Below are 24,313 nucleotides of genomic sequence, written 5' to 3'. Positions count from 1 at the left end.
TTTTTGCAGAACAGCCTCAGAGGCAGGTTCTCATGTGGAGAGAACAGTACTGAACTGTCATTTATCTGACTGAATGTGTGGGGGATTGACTGAACAAACTGACCAAAGTAAGCCTCATTAAGAACAGGTCGTATTGAACCAGGAACCAGCAAAGGCCCAGCTGCACTGGTCACCGGTTTGATTTCCATTTGGGACACTGCCACTGTACCCTTGAGCAAAGTACTTAACCTGCATTGCTTCAGCATATATCCAGCTGTACAAATGAATGCAATGTAAATGCTGTGTAAGTCGTTTTGGATAAGAGCATCTGCTAAATGCCTGTAATGTCATTTCTCTGCTGCATGGTAAATGAACTGCATTTATAGAGCGCTTTTATCCAAAGCGCTTTACAATCGATGCCTCTCATTCACCAGAGCAGTTGGGGGTTAGGTGTCTTGCTCGGGGACACTTCGACACGCCCAGGGCGGGGATCGAACCAGCAACCCTCCGACTGCCAGACAACAGCTCTTACCTCCTGAGCTACGTCACCCCTGCTGCAGTGACTTTTCCACTGGCTCCCGTGTAAGTCCCTGCTGTTCAGTCTGTGAAACACGTGCGCATGCCTGCTCCACGTACAGCTGTAGCATGGAATTAGCATTTAGCTTCATCGTGTCAGTGCACTGCAGACAAACGGTCCCTAGCTGAGCGCTGGAAGATTTTCTCAAGCACTTGGATATGCTTCCAGCAGTTCAGTGTTTTCCTTAAGAAACGCTCTTTCACAACCTTGGAAATTCTGCAAATCCGCTTTTTTTAAATTTTTTTTTTTTTTTAATTTTTTTTTTTAAGATCTGCAGAATTTCTTCTTTGAATGCTGAGTAAAAGCAAAGGCTGGCAGCCGTCAAGCCAACCATGGCACATGACGCGGGTCAGGCTATTCCTGTAAACAGCGATAACGTCCTTCGGTAGAATTTTCTAAAACTGTACAATTTTACTGGCAGCTACGGGTGTTTTAAGTGTTTTCGGAGTTGGACGCCACATTCTCGTCATTTCCAGAAAATGTTAAATGTCCCGCTGGTTACTGTCAGTGAACTTTACTGTCCAAACAGAGACATTTATTTGGAATGAATATTCTTGACATGCTTATTTGCTTTCCAAATTAACCTGGCTGGTTTAGTGTTGCATCTGCAGTTTCATTATCAGTTACTGGGCTGTGCATTAAATCAGGAGAAACAGGAGAAGAAGAGGGAGCAGGAGGAGAAGAAGAGAGGGAGTAGGAGGAGAAGAGGCTTTGCTTCAGTCCGTCAGTTATGTGGACATGTGTGAAGTCCTTGTTTGAACACTGATTTAATTACCAGCAACAAAGGCATGGTAGCTCTAGTTTAACAGAATATTTACTTTCTCTTCCATTGTGAGGGGAAAACAGTTAGATAACAGTTGAATGGGGGTTCCCCTGAAAATAAACGATCAGTCCACTACTGGTAAAAAAACAGTCAAACTGAAAACACCATTCTCCGCCTGGCCTCTTTGAGTTGGTCTTGAAGAGCGAAGATCCTTGACGTTTGAGTGGGTTGCGTGTGAGGTTTTTGCTGGAGCGCCTGGCGGTAAGTACGGTAAGTGGGTCTCTTGGCGGCATGGGAGGACCAAGCCACGGGGAGTGAGAGGGAGAATGCGCGGTCTGGCGGACAGAGCGTTGAGTCACGCAGCTGCTGCTCCTGTTCCCTCACCTCCTGGGCTTTGGGGGGGGGGGGGTGGGCGGGTGGTGAGGATCCTGCTGACCGCGGTCTTCTAGTCCCGCCATCGTCCCTCTCCCGCTGTTTTATTCTGACGAACTGGCGCTGCGTTTCAAAGCGTGCGCTAAAGCGGCGATTCGTGGTTGTCACAGCGTGCGTTTGCTTTCCCCCTTTTGCGTATTAATCCGGTGTCCGTTCCATCTCACGCCCTGTGGTGATATCTGGCTGGATTTCCTTCCTTATCAAGTTCAGTGAACTGAACGGTGTAGGTTGTTTTCTTAGTGTTTCAGGTACGACAACAGCTTTAGCAGTTCCAGTTCTTTGGGGTTCTAGTACTGTATAGCCGCGTTTCCACCAAAATTACCCGGAACTTTCAGTCCCAGGAACTACTTTACCAGGAACTAAAAGGTTCCTTCAGCCAATGGTTGTCTGCGTTTCCACCGGGGTCTAAAGTACCGCGAAGATTAGGCAAATTAGCCCACTGACGTTGTCGTCAGTCCATCTGTCATATGATTTCTTCTGTAACACCATACTACCACCGAAGTAGCCTACATTATTTTAATTCTAATAACCGGGACAGCCCGGAGGGGTTTATTCCACTTATATACAACGGGTTACCAACAATGACTATATATGGTTACTTTTGTATTTATTGATTTTCATATATCCTCTCAAACACATTCATTAACAGCAGAAAACATGCACACGTTGTAAACAATTAGCTGTTTTATTACTTTCTCGTCGTCAATTCCATATAGGCTAATCGCAAAATGACAAGAATAGAACGAAAACTCGGACTTGCGTGAAAATGTAAATTAGTAGTGGTACAGCCACCGTTTGCTTTCCTTCGAAGTTACTGCTAGCCGAGCAGCGAAGTGTGCCCTCCAGATGCGAACCATGCACCATAAATGAGTCCATAGTCTTCCTGGTCTTTTCGTGGAATTGAAAAATGGCAGTAAAATTGAGTAAAATTACGGCAGTCTGAAAAAGCTAAAGGGAAGATTACTAGAATTAACCTGTTATTTTACCCGGATAAAAAGTGCGGAAGGTGATTTCCAGTTTGCTTGTACTGTATCACCAATGTTAATTATGCAGAACTACCGCATACCTCACATAACTGTATCAAACGTTTTGAGTCAATTACAACGGGCTAACAAAGAAAATCCGGAAGAAAATATTCAGCAACCGAATTAATCCGTTTGAATGTTTTGGTAGCCTACGTAATATGCTGTCCCAGCACGAATGCTTAGCATTTTATAAAACGAATACTAAAGCAAGAAAAGAACAGAAGAGCACACGTTATAATTCCAAGACGTTGACAGGCTATAACCAAAAGTAGGCTACTGCGCCGCATAACATACAAGTTTGATTTGAAGTTATTATGAAAATAAATTGGTTTGCCGCTGCATATTTTCAAACATGGCGGGTAATGGCGGAAAATAAATACAACACAAATGCTACGAGTACTCGACCAATCAGAAATGTTCAGCGCTGCAAGCTCCACCCAAAAGGTTCCTGTACTTTCGGAAAGTACTACCCCCCGAGCAGGAACGTTTTGGGGGGTAAAACAAAGCCCCCAGAACTAAATTTAGACCCTAGTTCCTGCGGTGGAAACGCACAGAGTTCCTCAAAAGGTTCCTAGTTCCGGGGTATAGTTCCTGCGGTGGAAACGCGACTTATGTTACTGTAATTTCCTCCTTTTGGTACCAACAGCCTTGCTACCAGTTCTAAATTGCTCTGGTTATTAATTATTGAAAATTCATTTTTGATTGGCATCATAATTATTTGTTAAAATCACTCTGCAGAATTTGTGGACATAGATCAGTCCACATATCAAAATATTGTCATTGTAAAGTACTACTTTACCTTTGCAAAGTAGTGTTTACACACCCAGTGTTTGTAGTAGGAGTGCTTAGAGAGAAGTAAGATTTGTATTTTTTTAATTGCCATGACAAATGTTTTTCAATAGTTTTTCGCCAATACAGCCCTGCCCTGTGTCCACATTAGTAGATGGCAACGTTGGCTAATGACGGTGCAAACTCGCCAATAAAATGACTGTCAAGGCATTGGCTGCTCCTTCCAATCTGCTACGTCCCATTAAACCGAGCTTTTTGTCTGAAGCATTTTTCTTTGCCTGCGTCTATGACGATAACATTTTGTTACATTGACCTAGAACTCCGTGCTGACCTGCTCTCAATAGTTAGCTGTCTCCTCTGTGTCTGCCATCCTACGTGACTACTGCAGATCTTTGAGGGGGGGTGGGGATTGGATTGGGGGGGGGGGCTGTGGATGAATGGGAGCCCTCTCTGAGCGAGCTCTGCTTTCAGCTGAATCACGGGGGCCAGAATGCTGGGGCCTTTTGTCTGAACCCGGCCCCTGCCTGTGTACCCCCCCCACCCACCCCCCCCCCCCCCCTCCACTGTGTGTGTGAGGCTGTTGCTGTTTTGGCTCCTCAAACTCCCATAACATCCATCTTATAGTAACACATGAAAGGTAAAGGGAGGGTAGGGGACTGCCCCCCCCATTATATTCCCATCTCCTCAGAGACCCAGCCGGGCCTGTGTCATTCGGCTTCATTCGCCCCTGCAGCCGCTGCACAGCGTGGAACGCTCCGGAGAGTTAGGCTGAATTAGGCTGCCTCTAACTCTGGCGTCTGTTCCTCTGTTCGCTCCGTGTTCACAGATTTCCGTGCACTAAAGGCCCCCTTTTGAACTGCGCACTCGTGAACTGGGAGCCATTTTGGCTCATTATCGCTGCTCTAGGTTTGGACAAGGGGTCATCAGATACGGAAACTTCCTGAACCCCCCCTCCACTCATACACATATGCATGCATGAACACACGCACGTGCGCACACACATGCATACACACTCAGGCACGCACGGACACACACACACATACATACACACACTCAGGCATGTGCGCACACACACATGCGCACACACACAATCAGTCACACGTGCGCACACATGCACATGTACACACACACACACACGTACACACACACACACACACACACTCAGGCAGGCACACACACACACATATATGCGCGCACACACACACACACACACACACACACATGCGCACACACACACACACACACATATGCGCGCACACACACACACACACACGTGCGCGCGCGCACACACACACACGTACGCACACACGCACATACATACACTCATTCAGGCACACACACACACACACACACACACATATGCGCGCACACACACACACACGTGTACACACACACACATAGAGACCGGGGCGTTGGATTATCAGCACCACAGTGGGGTATCGAGCGCCCTCGTTCCCAGAGTCGCAGGGAACGACTCAAACCCGGACTAAAACAGCAGCAGCTGGACTCAGCGGCACCACAGGGACCAGGCTGACAGAGCACAGCGGCTGAGCCGGGCCCACGTGCCCCCGGGACTAAAACCACAGCCCCTCTAATGAGCTGGGAAACGTCGCCTTTGAGACCCGGACGCAGCGCGTTTCGCCAGACTGCGCTTACGGCTGGTCACAAAGGGACAGCGAATAGCGGGTCATCTGATACGGAGGCGGTCCGAACACGCAGCGGCGCTTTGAAGAACGGTCTGACCGCGGTTTCACGGCTTTAACAGGCTACGTTGTTCGCGGTGACATCGTCGAAGCTTTCTCGCTGAACGTGAGACCCTCGAAGGTTGAAGGTTTTAGACGTGAAATGAATCGGCCCTCTGTCCGATATCACGGCCAACTATGTGTATATCACATGAAGGCAGCCTTGAATGCATCCCTGATTGATTTTTGTCCATTTTGTTTCGCGTGACATTACAGGCATTTAGCAGATGCTCTTATCTATAACTCCCTTAAAAAGCTTTGTGCATTTTACATAGTATCCATTTTTCCAGCTGGATGTGTCCTGATGGAATTTAGGTTAAGTACCTTGCTCATGGGAACAACGGCAGTGTCGTCCCTGGGAATTGAACCTGTACTGAAACCTTTTTGGCTGCCAGCCCAGCTCTCTAACCACTATACCACACTGACTGCTGTTTTGTGTCTTATTTTCTCCAGCATGACAAAGCGACAGTCACATATGACTGGTGACCTCTTAGATGGATAACTGCCCAATAAAGTCGCCATTAGACATTTTTAAAAGGGGATTAAAGTCCAGCTAGATTTCTGAAATAGACTGCACAAACAGACTGAGAACAAGCCTCCCATTTTCTCCACCCTGGAGACAGAGCAGGGAGATGCTGTAATCGATGGGACTGCTTCCAAAATGGCCGGTCCGTGACCCCTCTTCCCCATTAAGGCAGCCTTTTCCATCCGCTTGTATGAGCATAAAAACATTCCAGACCTCCTCTTAGGTTCAGTGCTACCAGCTGCATAGTAATATGTTCTTTGTTAAATTAACATGAACATGAACATGAACATTGCAGGCATTTAGCAGAAACTCTTATCCAGAGCGACTTGCATACAATTTGCATTTAATCCATTTATACAGCTGGATATATACTGAAGCAGTGCTTCAACACAGCCGTCCTGCACTTACAGTGTACATGTGGTCGCTATTGGACTCCTATAAACTCTGTTAGTGTTGAATTAACACTGAGCGCTTTGCGGTGTTGCCCTTAATGGGAGGGGATACGGGACAGAGAGAAATCTGTCGAGGTGAGCCGTCTGGTTCTCATTCAGCCCAAACCTCAGGGCACTTGGTACACTTGACATTGCATAACAAACCAGACTCCTTTTCACTTCTTGAGCAACATCAGGAGTTCTGCTGTTGCTAAGATGAGTCACATGATGTGAAGGAGCATCGAGAGCCAAAAACGAATTCACGATCCGTCCTGGCTGAGGGTGATCTGCGATGTTGTGAGATCTTCACAGGCCTTCCTTCCTTATGACTTCTACAGTACGCTGCCTCCGATTCTTACAATAGCTTGTCGAGTAAAGACTGATCACTTCGGACAGATTTTAAAAAGCGTATAATGATTGATTGTTCCTGTGCGTGTGTGTGTGTGTGTGTGCATGCGTGTGTGTCTGTGTGTGTGCGTGTGAGCGCAAGTGAGTGTGTTTGTGTTAGTGCGTGTGTTTGTGCGAGTGTGTGTGTGTGTGTGCGTGCATGTGTGTTTGTGCGAGTGTGTGTGTGCATTCTAATGGCAGCAGTGTAGTATAATGGGTAAGGGTTGGCCTTGTAACATATCCAGTATATATCCAGCTGTATAAATGGATGCGGTGTAAATGCTGTGTAAAAAGTTGTGTAAGTCGCTCTGGATAAGAGCGTCTGCTAAATGCCTGAAAGCCATGTAATGGTAGACTGCCTGCTTCGGGGCAGCTGCCAGAAAACACACACACATGTTCCAGGGATTATCCTGATCCTTGAAAGGCACACAATGAGCTTTAAAATGAGTTGCTTAGTCTCAGGGGGTTTTATCCTACAACACTTAAGTACCATTAGTGCCTCATTTAAAATCTGTGTAGATTTGGAACAAACACAAAAAGATCTGACAGGGATGTAAAGGGATATAAAGGATATAAATATAACTTCTTGGATTCGCCAAAAATAATTTTTGCCTTCGTTGCCAGGTAACATTAAACTACAGCTTCGTCTCTTCATAATGGAGCACCACAGCCACTGAGTGGTTTGTCTCTGTCACAGTGAAGTTCTGCCAGTAGGTGATTTTGAACAAATTCCAGGACAGGCTAGTCTGAGCGAAACTCAGGGCTAAAACCAGCCTCCTGGAACCTGCAGGGTACTTTAAGATATCGGAACAGACAGAGCAGCTTTCTAGTGGCGAGGGCCTGTGTTGACTTTCATCAAACGGTGACCCCCTGAAACGCAGTAGAGCCTGACCCCAGCCAGGTGGAAGCTTTTAAATTACTCCATTTTGGATTTGGCGTGTAGATGGGTTTTGGCAACTGGGCCCTGTTCTTATTGGGGAGCTGGTTTAAACTAAACAGGCGCAATTACGTAAATAAGGTGCCCCGTGACACATTTTGTCCGTATGTCCTGCTGTCCTAATGTCCATCCCTAATTTTACCTGCCGTCAATTAATTACTTTGAGAGACACAGGGAGAACGAAGCAGGTGACTGAACAACCAAACCCAGCTCAGCAGTGCTCCTGTGAACGACCTACCGAATTCCAGTTGCTACATTGTATCTATGCACCACAGATGTATTTAATTTGCTAAATAACCAGCCCCCGCCCACCACACGTGTGTGTTATATGGTACATGTGTTGACTTTATGAATTATCCACTCTTCCTCCGACATTGTGGTTTGCCGAAAGCGCATTTCAGAATGAAAAATGTTCCTGCTTTTGTCATCCTGTCATGCTTTTGAGGGTGCCCCCCCCATAGGGGGCGCAGACCTCGCTGCAGGATTACACGGTGCATTTTTCAGAAAGCGCTTGTGTGTCAGGAGGTTTCCTGTTCCTGCGGGATTGGTTGACAGTGGAATTCGCACACCTGGTGTTGAAAATGAACACTGGACGTGTCGCTGGACCAGCGGATGTCAAGACCAGGCTTGATATGGTGTTAGATACTATCTATTCTGTAGGTAAGCAGAGCACTAGGTACAGTTTAGTCTGGAAACTGCTGAGAATTGTTGGGCTGAATGGCCTGTTCTCATCGTTATGTTATGTTATGTTATGTCAGTACATTTTATTTGGCAGAAGCTTTTATCTGACGTGACGTACAGTAAGTGCTCTGTGCTTGGTAACGAAGAGGCAGCAGAAGATCACTTGTTCTTTCAGCAATACTTGACATTTGATAAAGCACAAATTCAGTCAGTGAGCACAGGTTCAGCACAGGCTCAGTCAGTGAGCACAAGTTCAGCACAGGCTCAGTCAGTGAGCACAGGTTCAGCACCACAGGTTTAGCACAGGCCCCCAGTTTGCATGGCCTCTCTCCCTGTTCTCCTTCCAGAGGTACGTGAGTCACACAGCCTGTTTGGCACTTACCTCACCTGTGAGGGGGCTGACAGGCTGATGTATGCTGGGGGATGAGAGCTCTCTCTGATAGGCCCACTGCCAGTTTAGCCACGTTTGCTGCACTTCTCCTAACAGACTCCTTCTCGCTCTCTGCGGTTTTATTTCTCACTTGCCAGAGCCAAATAATCCACCCCTCTCTCTGGTTTTTTTTCCCACATTATATTTACCGATGTGTCCTTCTTCTCTCTGGCAGCTATAGAGATCCCCGCAATGAAATGTATAACTGTTCTCTGAAAACCAGCCAGCATCTTTCCTGATAGTCGTTATTCGACCTACATACATCTACTTGGAGCTTCATATCAATTTCATATTTTCAGGGAAAATAAGTTAGTATATACTTGGCTGTGCCAAGCCCATACTGAATCAGTGGAATAACAGGGTACAGTAGGTCTGTTGCTTGATGTGCTTTTTCTTCCACTTTGGAATGGCTGATTGTATTCGTCAGCACTCTCTGCTGCAGCCTCTGCTGCCAGTGGAGGTAGTGCAGACAGGCATGTGTTCCGCAGTGTGTTATCAACCACAAGTCAGGTTCTCACAGATGTAAGTCAGAGGAAGAGGCTTCACATGCAGCTGAACAGTCAACCAGCAGGGGTCGCTGGTGAGCAATGAGACTGTGTGATCCTGGCTGACTGAAGCCCTCCCCACCCTTTGGAGGTGGTAGTGTCAACAGTGCATGGCCTGTTTAGCGACCAGATGATTGAGGAAACCTGCTGACGTTTATGGAATTTATGGTTCCAGGTTATCAAAAGCTTTTTCACGCCTTGCCAGAGTTGTAATGTACAATCTAATTAGATCTTTGGATTTCTGATTACTGCCACTGACACACGTATGTAGTAGTTCTCCCTGAGCGTCATGGACCTATAAACCTCGTATGAAGAACATATTAAACTTCAGGTGTTAACACCTTCACACTTTAGGGTGAAACACTACTTGCGTTTTTTTTTTGTTTTTTTTGTGAGGCAGCGGTTTCTGCTGCATCAGCAGTTTTGTCCAGTCACACGGAGGTTTTAAAGGGAAATGTTGAGTGACAAGCCAAATGAGTTCATACTGCTAACACAGAACAGTAATTTAACGAGACGGGCGATCCCCTGGGGCTGTGTAGCTCTGCAGTTTAACAGGTGAAGTTTGGCAGTTGCCCTTTTATTCTTTAAAGCCAGTACTATAAAGGTTTATGTAATTACACAGTGCTCTCTGTCTATTCAAGAAAATGGAATGGACTTAGTCTTACAGTCTTAATGGACTGTAATGTAAACTGTTGTGGTATTGCAAACCACAATTGCTATTGCTAGTCTGCAAGCAGCAATGAGATGGATAATCAAACATGAAAAACACTTGATTAGACTGGGACCAGTTCATATCTAAACAGCTACTAAAATGAAAATAAGAGGCAAGAACGCGAATGCTGCTTTTTTGTTTGTTTATTTAAAAATGTTGTGTGAATAGAAAAACATACCAGGAGCTGGCATACAAACAGTGAAGTATAGTTTTAAAGCTAAATAAAAACAAATTATAATTGTGATACATGTATGATGTAAGCTGCCTTACAGAGTATTTATTTTCACATTTAGTGGGAAAATTGTACACATAAGCATACATTGATAGACAGAAATACATAAGGCTGAAAACAAGAAAGAAACCACAAATGTAGTGAACATTATAATTAGTGTGACAACTTTCTTGGATGAGGATCCTTAAAACCTTTTGCCTGCAAGTAATGGTTGAGTATATCATTTTGGCCAGTTGTGTTGTGAAGTTACCAAAGCATCAGATTACTTTGTTTTAATGCGTTGAGTCATTTGATCATGTATTTACGTTTTTACCCAGATCAACTGTGGCAAATGCCATTTTACATGGACTAATATACGTGCGCATAAATTTCAAAAACAACGGGGGCTTTTTGGTCAAATGATTAAATGCCTTAAAGGGCACCATTGGGCTGCTCTTGGAAAAACATTCGGTGTGTGAAGTATTATAACTTGGAAGTTGGTGTTCAAATATGCATTTTTAAAACATCAGTATTTAAAATGAACCCTAAGACAAATTCTGTTGTGTTCAGCTCAGAACAGCGATTCTCACAAAGATTCAGAAACGCTTTGTATGTTGAACCAAAGGCTTCCCCTGGGTTACACATTCTCTTAGGTGCCCCAAAACATTCAGAACTCCCCATTGTGGCTGCAAGCATATTTCAGGTCCCTGTAATGCATGTGTGTATTCATGCACATGTCTATTTTAAGTGGTTTTTTAAATCTCATCCACAGTTGTCCCAAGTGCACGATTATTTTCATTTTGGCGAAACGTATCGTATCTGTACATGTACGTACTAAGGGCATGAGATTACTCACAGTTTACAGAAAGAGGAGTTTAGAGTTTATTGGGTTAATGGTTAAACAACAGACTACATCAACCTACTACTTTTTTAATCTACCAGGGTTAAAAAGTGTGCTTGTACACATTAAAGACAACTACACGATTACATTGCTGCTCATGCATATAGCTACTATACCTTTATCTGCTATATGGAAATAGTTACTGACAAACAGATGCCATTTGCTTGCTGATGCTATGGATAGTTTAGTTGGGTGGAATTAACTGAGTTGTACGTGGTTGACAATAATGGACCTTTTGTTGCTGTAAGCCTGTATGAAATGGACTAAATGGGTTAGGGTACAACAACCAAAACTAAAACAGAAACAAAAAGGGCTTCCAAGTTTTAAATACACAGAGGGCCTTCTGTAAAATTCACAAAACCTGGGAAAGTGTTCTGTAAAATTTTATTGGATCTGTTTCTATAGTGTACTGTCTAGAGATTCTATGTACTGATCAGGGGTTCTTGGTGCTGCATCCAAAAATGTAGAAGGCCAAGGGTCTTCAGCTCCTCGATTTGTATCTCTGATATATATGTTCTGTATATAGAATATCTTTGTTCAAACATATTATTTCCAGGGCTATCCACTTGTGCACGCTGGATTTGTCAAACAGTTTCCTGGGTTTGCAATACTGCTTCAGTTGTTCCCTTGTGCTTAAAAACAATTTCTAGTTCCTACTTATGCACTCGGTACACGATTCCCAGAATGCACCTTGAATGTCAGCACTGACCTAAAGAGGACGTATTCACTTTTGCCTTCGGTGAGTCACTGGGTGTGTGAGATCCGCTGTTTCTCAACACTAAATTTATCGATGAAGGCGATTCATCACACATTTAATTAATCTACACCTTGTTGCTTGGGTCTGAATTGGATGCTATCTTTAAGGTGAAAATAAAAAAAATGACTGAATGACTGCTATTGTGCCAAAGTAATTTAGAATCCCATCAAAATTTTAGATTTTTGAGCAATGCCGGCCTTTTATTTTAAATGTAAGTTGTTCCCATTTTGAAATTCTGAAAATTCAGTGTCAATGGTCCCTGGTGCATTCTGGGAACACCTTCATATTGTATGGTTATTTCAAAAATCGCAGGATATACTTCAAAGATAACACACAAAAAATATATAAGAAGTATTTGCTATGTTGATAAGAAATTAAAGCAGCTAAAAACAGAAACGAAGTTTTATTTTGCACAGACAATATGTGATTTAATATACAGTATACATACTGTATATATATATTGTAAACAAATAAATGTAATGTAAGTATATAAAAATATAACTACTGAAATTTTCTATTCGAAACAAAAATGTGAAATTCATAGTTGGGAGGGGAATGGTAACCAGAATAGTAAGATTCCATTGTTTTTACCATATTCTGTGAAATTATTGGCTCACCAGGCTAGTTTATTTATCAATGAACGCATTGCATTTAAAGTGCATTATAACCCGAGATTATACCATGTGAACACTAAGAAATGATCTGTGCTTTATTGTTCTTAGTAATATTACCTACCACTATAGTAACATTAAAATAGTATTGTAATATTGTTGCGATCATCACCCTCGCCCTCATTGACTAGCTGTATGGAGTTACATTCTCTTTTGGGCACATCTCAAAAGAAGGGACTACCCAAAAGGCATGCATCTGTTATTGACGTCTATATTACTTATGAAACATCCTCCTCCTTGCATATTAATGTGAAAACTCATGTCTCATATCATCCCTGCTCACACACACTGCCAGTTTAATGGTGACAGACAGGACCAGAGCAAAGAAATTCTGCTGACGTTTCTCTCGATTACACGCTGGCTATGTTCCCTTAAGCAAATCTGAAAGCAGTTAGATTAGCGTGCGATGCCAAGGCCGAAGGGCCTTTTCTAAGTCTGCGGGCTACAGAAGAAAAACACAGACTTCTTTCACTGTGGTCCTTTTTTTTAATAAAAATAGATTTTTAGACACAGGACATGGCTCGTTACATAAACTTTAAAATAGTGATTGAACGCGGTAATGGACGTGGGAGGGTCTGTGTTTTCCCAACATGACTCAAGACTGGTGTCCCAGCACCACAAGCGGCTCTGCGGAATGCGCCCCACAGCCGGGGAAAAGAGAGAAAGGTGACAGACAGAGACGCGGCGTTTCCCCGCCACCCCTCCGGTGAACGGGCTTTCTGATTGGTCAAAGCCCAGCCTGCCGGCCAGCCCCTCCCAGTTGATTAGCAGGGAAGTGATTTTGTTCCTGCTTGATTAATCAGGGAATGCTTATTTTCAGACCATAAAATGCCTCAGAGCAGGACCTGGGTGTGTCATGTGACCTGGCCTTCCTGTAGCTATACTTCTTTAGCTCTCCTTCCTGTGGCTATCCTTCCTGAAGTTAATCTTGAGATTGACATCTCCACTTTTCTATGTCCCTGTGGATAATGGTGAATGTAATGCATTGCAATGCTTCTGTAGTCTCGGCCAGCTGATAGCAGTAGAGAATCATTAGCAATAAAGCCAACTGCTAACAACTCCCACAAATTTTTCAGTACGGTTTTTGAAAATCTTAATTTCCTGATTAATCAGGAAAAATCACATCCCCGTGTTTGACCAGAAAGCAAATGTTTTAAAGTTTTTCGTTTTTTTTTTTTTTTTTAAAGAAGAAATTTTATATACATCAGATGTACAAACTCAAGCTCACACACATGTAATTGCACTTTGCGCTGACAGAAGAAAAGAAGTGTCTATACTGGCGGCGGCGGCGGGGCCATCGGTGGACTGAAGGTCTGTTCGGCAGTTTAAGTGCTGTTTCAGCAAGCTTTCCAGACATACGTATCTGTGCGGTGGGTTCGAACAGCAGGCTGTCCCCCCTGCTGGGCTCCTTAGTTGGACTGTTTCTTGGCTTTTATTCTGAAAGAGAGGATGGAGAAAAGCAGGTAAATAAAAAAAAATACATCAAGGGTTGGGCCTTCCTCCTAGATGCTGTAGTTGCTCAGAAAGCATAAAGGGGAGATGAGTTAGATTACATTCTACAACTTGAAGATACTTCCAGCAGTTTTGCGCAAGGGTGCTCGTATTTATTTAGACTAGACGTTTAAATTTAGCCACGTCTACAAACTAAATGGTGTGCTTCATGACTGCTGTGACAGTGGTGTGTTGAGCCCAAAATGTCATTGGTAGGTAAGGCACAGCAGACTAGTCTGGATTCTTATTGGCACACTGTAGTTTTAACAATGCAACTCCTTTGGGATAATAGGGACAGAACATGAGATTTTTCACCCGCAGGTTACCGTTAAACTTTTCTCCTATAGTTTCTGTTTCATACCTGATGTACCTAGCTAAACATCCTCAACAATAGTAAGAACAGTAATAATAGTAATGTACATTGCAAAACCAATGAATTGAAAAATTAATATATTCATTGCTCCATTCCAGCCCTGGGTCAAATACGTATTTGTTTTGGATTCAAATACTTTTCTGTGCTCTGTTGATCTTGCCTGGTGTAACTGAGCCTGCCATTATGACCAGAAGGTGGGGTTTGCACCTATTGAGAGTATTCCATCGGTTCCAGTACACCAGACAAGATCAGCAAAGTGTAGAAAAGTATTTGAATCGAAAAACGAATACGTATTTGAGCCAGGTCTGCTCCACTCATTACACTTCTAAAGACGGACAAATCGCAACTGCGACGCCGGTGTCCACGGCGACGAAAAGTCCGCGGTTTACATAACGAGCGTGATCATAATCGCCGCCTCTTCCAGACGAAACCCCCCCCTTTTGCGTCTGCGTTTAAGTGCCGTCCGTTGAGTGCGCACTGTGTACTGCCCCCGCTGATCTGCGTCTGGCGGCTGTTTGGGGCCCCGGAGCTCTGGGGGGGGGGGGGGCCGTCGTCTGTTTTGGCACCGGACCTTTTTTTTGTCGTGCAGAGCAACCGTTCGCACCTCTCTGTGTTTCCCAGACAATGCGCAGTCGTACAGGGACGGTAAAGACCCCCCCAAATATGTTTGGTGGGGGGGATGGACGGGGGTGGAGGGGGAGGGGGGGGTGCTTGTGGAGCGATATCAGCCCCTGTACAGCAGAACGCCCCCCTGTGTAGTAGACGCATTATCCGCACTGCTATAGGTGAGGGCACTGCTCGCCTCTCAGTGGCTCTGTGGCTTTTTTAAGAATAATCCCTCCAGCACCTACTGTAGGACCAGGATCTTTAGCTAAACGGTGACCTTTAAACCCGTTCAGATATGGAGAGCGGAAAATAAATAATTAGATCATGAGTGAAGGTCTGCTTTACATCCCCCCCCCCCGCCCCCCCCCCATGGCCCATTCTGAAGTCTGACCAACCCGTATAAACAGATGAGCTAATGGCTCACACTGGGGGGGTGGGAGGGAGGGGTGTGTGATGGTGAGGGTGGGGGGGGGGTGATGGTGGCAGTGGTGGGTGGGTGGGGGTGGTGATGGTGGGTGGGTGGGGGTGTGGGGGGGGCAGGGGTGGCCTATTATTATGACCCTTTTTGTTCTCTTGTATGTACGTTGGTACACATGTCTGGGTACATGTACAGTATGTGTATGTGGATATTAATTGATGCATACATGCAGGTATGCAGGTAGAATTATGTAACCACTCTTGTCAGTCTCATTGTATCATAGACATTGGTTGTTGTTATTTCCCTACTCTTGCCAAGCTTTGGTCACGAAAAAGCACCTACTTGCGTGACAGTGCTTTATTGAAGCACAGACGTTTAAATCCACTCTATCCATGCTGTCAGATAAGAGGGAACAAACCCCAAATCCAGCTAACGCAAAAAACCAAAGCTCACAAAGATTCTTGTGGTACATGGTTCCATTCTAACTGAAATTTTAAGTGAGGTTTGTGCTCTGTGTAAATAAGATGAGGAGAGAGTTACTTCTGAACCAAATTTAAAAAATATATATATATATATATTAGATTTTCTTTTTGCACATTTGAGTCAGAAAAGTGCCTGAGGCGACCAAGGTGCCTGTAATCAAATACGGACCCCTGCAGCACAGACGTACGGATTGTGAACAGGTGCTGAAGCTCACGTGGAAGTGGCCGCATTTCATGTCCTGTGTTTCTCACAGTCACCCGAGTCTTCCCTTACTCAACAGGAGGGGTTTTTCCTTACTTCTCAAGGGCGTTCTTTAAATACTGCTGCAGCCACTTGGTCTTGGGGTCGATGCAGACCTCTCGGTTGTTCTTCTTCAGTTTGGCACTGCGGAGAGAGGTAGAGGAAGGTGAGAGAGAGCAAAAACACATAATCCCACGTTCACATCTGATAGACCTTCACAAAAAAACATGTTTATAAAAGTATGTCTGAAGTACACTTTCTGTAAACGAAATCCCAGGTAGTGTACTTAAAGTGCACTTTCACTTTACTTTCCAGAAGTATACTCAGATCACGGTTTAATAGTCAACAAATTTGAGAAAAACAAGGTTTTCATAAGTGGTCGCTCATAAATCGTATACTTGAAGAATAGTATCAGGAAATACTTAAGTAAATAGGTTTACTTAAAATTGGCCAATTTTGTTTTAAAAAGTACTTTAAAAATATTTGAAAAATTAACTTGATGTACTTAAGTATACTTTCAAGTGTGCTTTTTTGTAAGGACAATCCGAGTCTTTTATGCTGCAACCTTTCCAATGGGAAAACTGTAGCATGCGTACTGTTTTTCAATGGTAGACATCTTGGGATGGTTTAAGAAATTCATAAGACATTCGCCCCCGTCACGTAAGCATCTGCTGAGTATGTCCTTAAACGGTTACTTTGAGTCGAGGCATCGGTGCGTAACTGACCGTTTTGAATCAGATTTGTCGTGTTAAGTTTCATGGGGGTTCACTCCGTGGGCACGAGCACACCGCTACGGTTCCCCAGCCGAGAGTAACGGGCCGTTTTCTTCGATCTAAAAATTCAGCTGCTGGCTTAAAACCGCAGAAAACCAGAAGCGTCTTTCAGCCTGACTGAGGTGGCACCAAGATGGCTGCCTGACTTCCTTTCAGGGAAGCTGGCTGAGGTTTGGTGGTGAAGTTGTGACCCGAGCATGTATCGTAACATTTGGATTTCATTCACTGCCTGGTGTGTTCTTCTTCTGTGGTCTGACATGGGGCCGCTGTAAGGGCCTGACAAACTGCTGTCCCACACCCTCTGTGCCCCGGGGCCAATAGATCAGACTGTAGAAGCCTCGTCAATGTTGTATACGCAGGGCAAGCCGGCATTGTGCTGGTCGTGCAGAGACTATGTTAATCGCTTCTGTTTTAGCCCCAAACAAATAAACGCGCCGTCGTTAATCTTGTTTTTGCCCCTCGGTCAAAAAGGCCTACTGTATGGAAGTGAAAGCTGATAGCCAGTCACTGGAACCGTTCTTGGTCTCGCAGATTATGGCCAACTTCAAAACATGCGCTTTTGATTAGAAATCAGTGTGTTTTCCATTGCCTGGTCCACTTTATTGAATTAGCTTGATGGTTTTTTTTTTTTTTTTTGTGGGGCACCTTCTATTTGAAAGTAAACATTCGACTAAAAGTAAAAGACCAGCAGCAGCAAAAAAAAGAAAGACTGAAATTTGATTGGTTTAATTTTAACCAATACCAGGCCTCTTATTGGCTACATTTCCCAAACTTCTGATCATTTACTAAATGAGAAGTGTATCAAGAGTTCTGAAATTTGGTGTGGGGGGGGTCTCTCAGGGATCAATTTATCAGAGGTTATTTAGACAAAAAGGAGCTGATAGAGGAAAGGTTTCTGTTGGAGAGTCTCTTCAACAGTCACTCATCTCCTAACCTGCCACACATATCCCCTAATCACTAATCTGGGATGAAAAGGGACTGACGGCAAGGGCAAATTTCATTGATTGCAAAGTCACACAACTTCAAAACAGAGAAAGAACATGCTCATCTGTAACTCCTCCCTTTAAAAAAAATAAATAAACTTGCAGAAGGAAGTGCTATAAAAACTAAACACTAATCAATTTTGTGTGTCACCTCAAATGTCAAATCGTAAATACTAAAAACTGTGATATACTCGCTCTATATTCTGAGGGAAGGTGGGGGGGCTGGGGGGGCTGGGATTTGTAGTTTGTGTGTTTTGGGCTCCTGGCATCTCTCTGATTGAGGCAGCAGGTGTGGGCAGTGCAGGAGGAGCAGGAGGACAGCAGGTAGTAATCGCTTCACAGCGCGCTGAGAGCCGGGGCAAACAGAGGGGGCGGAGTTAGCATCCCCTCTCCTCCTCAACGCAAACAGAGGGGGCGGAGTTAGCATCCCCTCTCCTCCTCCACTCAGACAGAGGGGGCGGAGTTACTAGCCCCTCTCTCCTGCATGCTGCTCAAGCGTTAAGGAGACTGGTCGGGGCTGGGCCGGCGTTCCGCCTGTGACTCTGAGTCCCGTGCCAATCTGCCGGGACGTTTACTCAGGCACCCCCCCCCCCCCCCAAACCCCCGACACGTGGGCCAGTTGCCCCTCCCCCATAAATACTGATTTCTCTGGTTCCGAATATGGCATCCAGGGACGAGGGAGAACTTTTTAATGTCGTGAACTTGCGCACGTTGCGTTTTTTGATTTGTCATGAACTCGCGCACGCTACATTGCATTGCATTCATTTAGCAGTGGCTCTCAGGCAGGGCAGCTAGAAAGGGAGCAGCAGTGAGGGAGCATGAGTGCATCCACATCACAAGGTTTGGGCTCCCTGACAGCGAGCAGTGGGAGAGAACCTTCAGCAATAAAACCAAAGAGCGGTGGCCTTGGGAAAATGCATGGATGGATGGATCGAGAACCTCCATTTCCTGATTAATTTGGAAAAGAATAAGGGAAATACGACATCCCTTGTTTTTGTGAGAGCCCTTTTTCAGGCTGTCAGAAAGGTCTGAGTAGAGATGAGATCATAACACGGTTTTGTAATAAATAAATTTTTTTAAAAAAAAGCCATTTCCAACTGAAATTTCTGAGTCGTTAGCATGACCGGAAAACTCCCGAGAGAAGAACTCAGCGGGGCCGATTGTTTTGACCCTTCCTTTTTGTTTCCCGTAAACCCCACCCCCCCCCCCTACACACACACACACACACACACACTCCCCTCCACCTCACTCTGACCCTAATTACAGAAGCGGGTTCGAGCCCACTGTGTGGAACATGCTCCTTTCAGAGTCTCCGTCAGCTCGGCAGATTGATGGGGTGGGATGACGGATAACTCGGGGGCCACCTGCTCCCCCCCCAGCCCCGCCACCTACAGGGGGGACATCCCAGCAGCAGGGTAGGGTCTACAGGGTGGGGTTAAAGGGCACCCTTGCCTATTCTCTGAGAGGAAACGGCTCCTCACACTGCCAGTCGTCTACGTCTAATCGGAAATTCGGAAGTTTTACATTTTCCCGAAACTAAAAAGAAACTGTGCCAGCAGCTGTGTGAGAATAAAGCCTCAGTGAAAGTGCTGGGAGAAGAGATTTCTGGATGCACCGATACCGTTTACTTAGTGGCCCTGGATTCACATTCCGTTAGTGTCACACTGTGTTGAGGACGAGTAGCATACACTAAAATGCATCTTCTTAAGCAATGCAAAATACCACCAAAAATGTATGTATCTATGAACTATAATCAAAATAGTGGAGGCACAGGTAGATTTTCAGGTGGCACAGAGGTATAAAACAAAGTATAAAAAAAGAGACAAGCTATATCTCACGTGCAGAGGCGCATTTTGAGACGGGCGGTACTCACATGACTTGGAAGGAGCAGTTGGGCGTGTTCAGGAACCTCAGTTCTCTGATGTTCCGCTGTGGCATGGCGACCGTGGTGCGGCACCAGCACCTCTCCACCAGGCTGATGGGTTTGGCTGCAATGCAAAAATCAAGGCCGGGCATGAGGCTCCCACATCTGCGATATGAGTTATTTTGGGCGCTCGAGCCGCCCCCCCGCCCCGCCCCCCGCCCCCCCTCTGCGCCGGGCGGCTCACAGCGTGGTTCACCTTTTACATTGCACACGCTCAGCGGGACACTCTGACGGGACTGGGGATTTACGGGGAGTGTTTAAGGTGAAGGGCCGTCCTCTGGGGCTCAGTGTCAGCGCTGCTGCCGCTGACCCCTCACATGTGAGGTCTTAAAGCTATTACCGGCGCACCACAGGGTGCCGCCAACCTGGGGATTTAGGAGACCACCCACCCGGCTCTGCGTCACAAATCACCCATTTAACCGATCTGCACAAAACCCATTACAGCCATCTGCATCACAAATCACCCATTACACTGCACACCCAGCTCTGCATCGCAAATCACCCATTACACTGCATACCCAGCTCTCCATCACAAATCACCCATTTTACTGTACACCCAGATCTCCGTCACTGCACACCCAGATCTGCATCACAAATCACCCATTACACTGCACACCCAGATCTGCATCACAAATCACCCATTACACTGCACACCCAGCTCTGCATCGCAAATCACCCATTACACTGCATACCCAGCTCTGCGTCACAAATCACCCATTTCACTGCACATCCAGCTCTCCATCACAAATCACCCATTTCACTGTACACCCAGATCTCTGTCACTGCACACCCAGATCTCCATCACAAATCACCAATTTCACTGCACATCCAGCTCTCCATCACAAATCACCAATATCACTGCACACCCAGCTCTGCGTCACAAATCACCCACTTCACTGAACATCCAGATCTCCAACACAAATAACCCATTTCACTGCACACCCAGATCTCCTCTGCGTCACAAATCACCCATTTCACTGCACAAAAATCTTATTCAAAAATAACTGATTTCACAGAACGTCCCTTTAAATAGAACTTAATATTCCCACAAAAAATAGCCCTGCCACCCCATTAAATGGTTGATAAAAAATAAGTGTTTCGCTGTTACATTTTAATAATATTTTCCTCCCTTGTGCTTTTGCAAAAACAGCAATCTCACAGCTCCATAACAGAGAGCTGCATTTCTATTTTTTGCTTTTGCCTAGTCGTTGATTATTACATGGTGTGCTATATTAAATAATGGAGATTTATTTATTACAAAATATGAAGATATACGAGTGGTCTTATTTGGTCTTAATGGTCTTAATTTGATAATGACCTAATCAAATAATTCACTTGGTGCATTCTGCAACGAATGCAATAATTTGGTAATGGTACTTAAATACAAATGCAGTACAAATACAGTTTGCTTGGGTTAACCCAAACGCATTAAATTACAGTATGGTATATAAGGAATAACGTGTATTAAAATAAAAATGGCTCACTGAGGCAGGAAATGAGATATCCCCATTAAACATTTTAAAGCAACTTGTTCTCACTGCTTCAAAATTCAGCAACGGAACTGTGGTTGCCGATATTCCTGAGGTAAACTACATATTTTGGGGAAGCTTTTAAAAAAAAAAAATGTTTTACATGAACTTAAATAGCATCTAGTAAAGTAAATATAAAGTACATACAATGCTGTAGAATTTAACACAATTACAGACAATCTCTTTAATCCCTTCATTACAATCAAATGTATAGAAAAAATGATGTTAATATTTACACACTTGTGCGATAGCGTCATGCAAAAAAGGCGAACTAGTCTGTTTTCTCAAACGGTGCAAACATTACACCTATTGATTCCTATGTCGGCGCATATTCTAAGTAGGCTAGCTTTAGAAATAGTAGTGTAGTGTTTATTTTAGCTTTTTAAAAAAAAATACATGTTACTTTCGTAAGCCTGCTGCGGGGTAGCTGCATCTAGCATCAGTAAGATAAAAGAATCGGCATATGTACATTCCTGAAATACCCTACCACAGGCACAGTCGAGGTACTTAAACTGGCATCACCTTTTTTTCGAGGACATTAACGCGTACATTTGCTTTGAATTACCCTCACCCACACACACTCACACACAGGCGCACTCACGCGCACCGCCACACGCGCGCACTCCCCATCCCCAGTTAGTAGGCTACGCTGGAAAACGCTGGTTATTTCTCCGGCTATCTACAGATATTATCATGCAAAAGACAGAGTCATTACGCACGGCGAAGACTGATTGAAGTGCATATCCACCGCTATCGCCGCGGTGTTGTTTTATCCCCCAATTTGTGGGTAATTAAAGAAAAACAAAAGAAGACAAATACACACATTAATCAGCGATGCCGATGAGGTTAACTGCCACAGAGGCCAAATGTTGTATCCCAACGTTCTTTGTATAATTTGGTAGTTTAATACAAGATGTGAGTAAATTCTTCATGCAGTGCTCGTTCATCAATTTGCTTAGTAGTATAGTAGAGTGTACGTAATGCGTGCTTAAAGAAACGCAACCGTATTTATTTCAGTTATATAGCCTACAGAAACCTTAAACTTATTTGGCATAGTTAATTACAAACGCCGGTCTAACTGTGATATACAAATATAGGCTACAAACGACACAGTCAACATAGCCTAGCTGCTAGATCAAAACCGTAGGCTACATCTTACCCATTATTTTACCAGCACAAGCTGCAGCCTATCCGTAAAACATTAGCGTGAATCAAAAGTCAAAATTACTGTATCTAACATTTGCTGTAAACAAAAATACAACCCGAGAAGCGCTATTACACCCGATTGATTTTATTTATACCTGACAAGTCAATGAAAGAGAACAAACTGAATAAACTGTTAAATCATGGTTCAAAGTAAAAGTGGAAAAGCAACAGTAACCTTGCTGGGGACTAAATATGCTATTTGGTTTTACGCTTATTAAGTTTTTGCACGAATACAAGTATGTGGCTCAGAACTTGCAGACCGTTCACGTTTTCAGAAACTGGCATCCACGATTAATAAAGCCGCTAAACTCACCGTCCGATACGTGCGTATGCATCGCCAGTGTCAGCAATGCCATTACCGTCAGCACTCTGAGATCCATGGTGGGTGGTTTTCGGGGGTCTGATGCGAGTAGGTTCCAGGGCAACTGTGACTCGAGGAACCTTCTGCAGAGTGTTAAATTCACGCGCATCGAGCGACTCCCCCTTTTCCGCGGAGAGGAGAGGGGGGGAGTGCCTTAGGAGTGATTTATCACACTTGGCGCGATAAACATCCTCTATTAAAATGGATTTTGGCTCGAAATCAAAGAGCAAATGTATCCTTGTAGCTTTCTCCTTCTTAGTTCGCTGAATGTAGAGACATAACCTGTATCCTCGTTAATTTTGTTGTAGCCGTCCAGGTTACAAGGGACGTTGGATTTGTCCGTTGGCATTTAATCGTCTGTTTTGCGCTTTGTCTCAGTGCCCTACGGCGGCTCTAAACATCTGTTCATTTTACTGTATTACAGTGAAATCCTGGGCATTGAACATATATCTGTTCATTTAAGGGTGAACTGGACTGTTTTGCACGAGCTGTTATTCAGTCGCGGTTAGTCTATTTGGATGTTCAGATTGCTAATGATTTAAACAGCATTTACAAGCTAAGTATAAGCACAATGTTCTTACATTTGGGGCGCTAATAGAATACAGTCCCATTATCGGCCTGATGGATCCCAAAACAATTGGTTTACTTTGAAATATAATTTTTTATTCCATTGCGGCTTCCTGTTTAATGTGCCAAACGCCTAATGGTGGGGAATTATTCGGGTGTGTAACAGGACACAGATGTGTGTTCTGTCTAAGAATTGGCTGCTGCCCACTACAAAAACGGTGTCTTTTGCCAGACCTACATTTTAAACAATGGCTTTGGAGTGTTGTTGCAGAATAATAACAAAAAAAGCATCGATGAATGAATTCTCTGTATGGCCAATCACACACACACACTTCTCATGTTCAAAACCTGCGCATTGTTGAGCAGGAGGGAGTTTGCCTGCTCTGGGCATTCGCTGTCAATAAAGTCTGAAAGATGTTTGTTCCCACAGAGAGAATTTCAACACAAGCTGTCAAAACCTGAAGGTGTGCAGACTGGTGTTGTTGGTAAACCCGAAAAACATGGAGACTGTTAACACAACAGAGTGCAGCCCACAATCGCCCCGAAAAAGTAGAAATGTCAGTTCCAATTGATCTTTTTCCACATCGCGGCATTGCTTTCAAGCTCCATAATACAAAATAAAACATTTTCGTAAATAAATAAATCTGTTGTTCAGTAACATTCTCATGTGGCCTACGTTATTTGCTTCTCCTCCGAGGGAAGTTGCATATCAGTGTGGTAAATGACCTCTCTCTCTCTCTCTCTCTCTCTCTCTCTCTTTCTATCTCAATATATATATATAATGTGTCGATTTGTAGGCCTGTTATTTGCAGTGCTTTTCCAGATATTTTACTGGGGCAATAAGTGAACGCCTCTTCAAAAGC

The 24,313-nt window shown here is 44.4% G+C and overlaps 1 protein-coding gene and 1 long non-coding RNA gene across 3 annotated transcripts in view; one reads left to right on the top strand and one right to left on the bottom strand.

The window, feature by feature from the left end:
- LOC135244406 (uncharacterized) overlaps positions 1–24,313 on the top strand; it is a 120,956-nt gene that overhangs the window by 85,052 nt on the left and 11,591 nt on the right. The window lies entirely within an intron of this gene.
- LOC135244458 (stromal cell-derived factor 1-like) lies at positions 10,085–22,989 on the bottom strand. Of its 2 annotated transcripts, XR_010326970.1 has the most exons (5): positions 22,836–22,989; positions 19,737–19,851; positions 16,165–16,251; positions 11,659–13,933; positions 10,085–11,626 (listed from the first exon to the last, which is right to left on the bottom strand). XR_010326970.1 is itself a non-coding variant. In XM_064316757.1 (4 exons), exons 1-4 carry the CDS (start codon positions 22,900–22,902, stop codon positions 13,906–13,908), a joined length of 297 nt encoding a protein of 98 aa, XP_064172827.1. In that variant the 5' UTR covers positions 22,903–22,989; the 3' UTR covers positions 10,085–13,905. The 2 variants fall into 2 exon arrangements, 1 of the variants encoding a protein (XP_064172827.1); XM_064316757.1 differs by having other exon boundaries at positions 10,085–13,933.

This window comes from Anguilla rostrata, chromosome 18, assembly GCF_018555375.3.
Source record: "Anguilla rostrata isolate EN2019 chromosome 18, ASM1855537v3, whole genome shotgun sequence".
NCBI lineage: Eukaryota > Metazoa > Chordata > Actinopteri > Anguilliformes > Anguillidae > Anguilla > Anguilla rostrata.
Note: the sequence above shows the minus strand (reverse complement) of the source record. Positions and strands in the feature narration are given on the sequence as shown.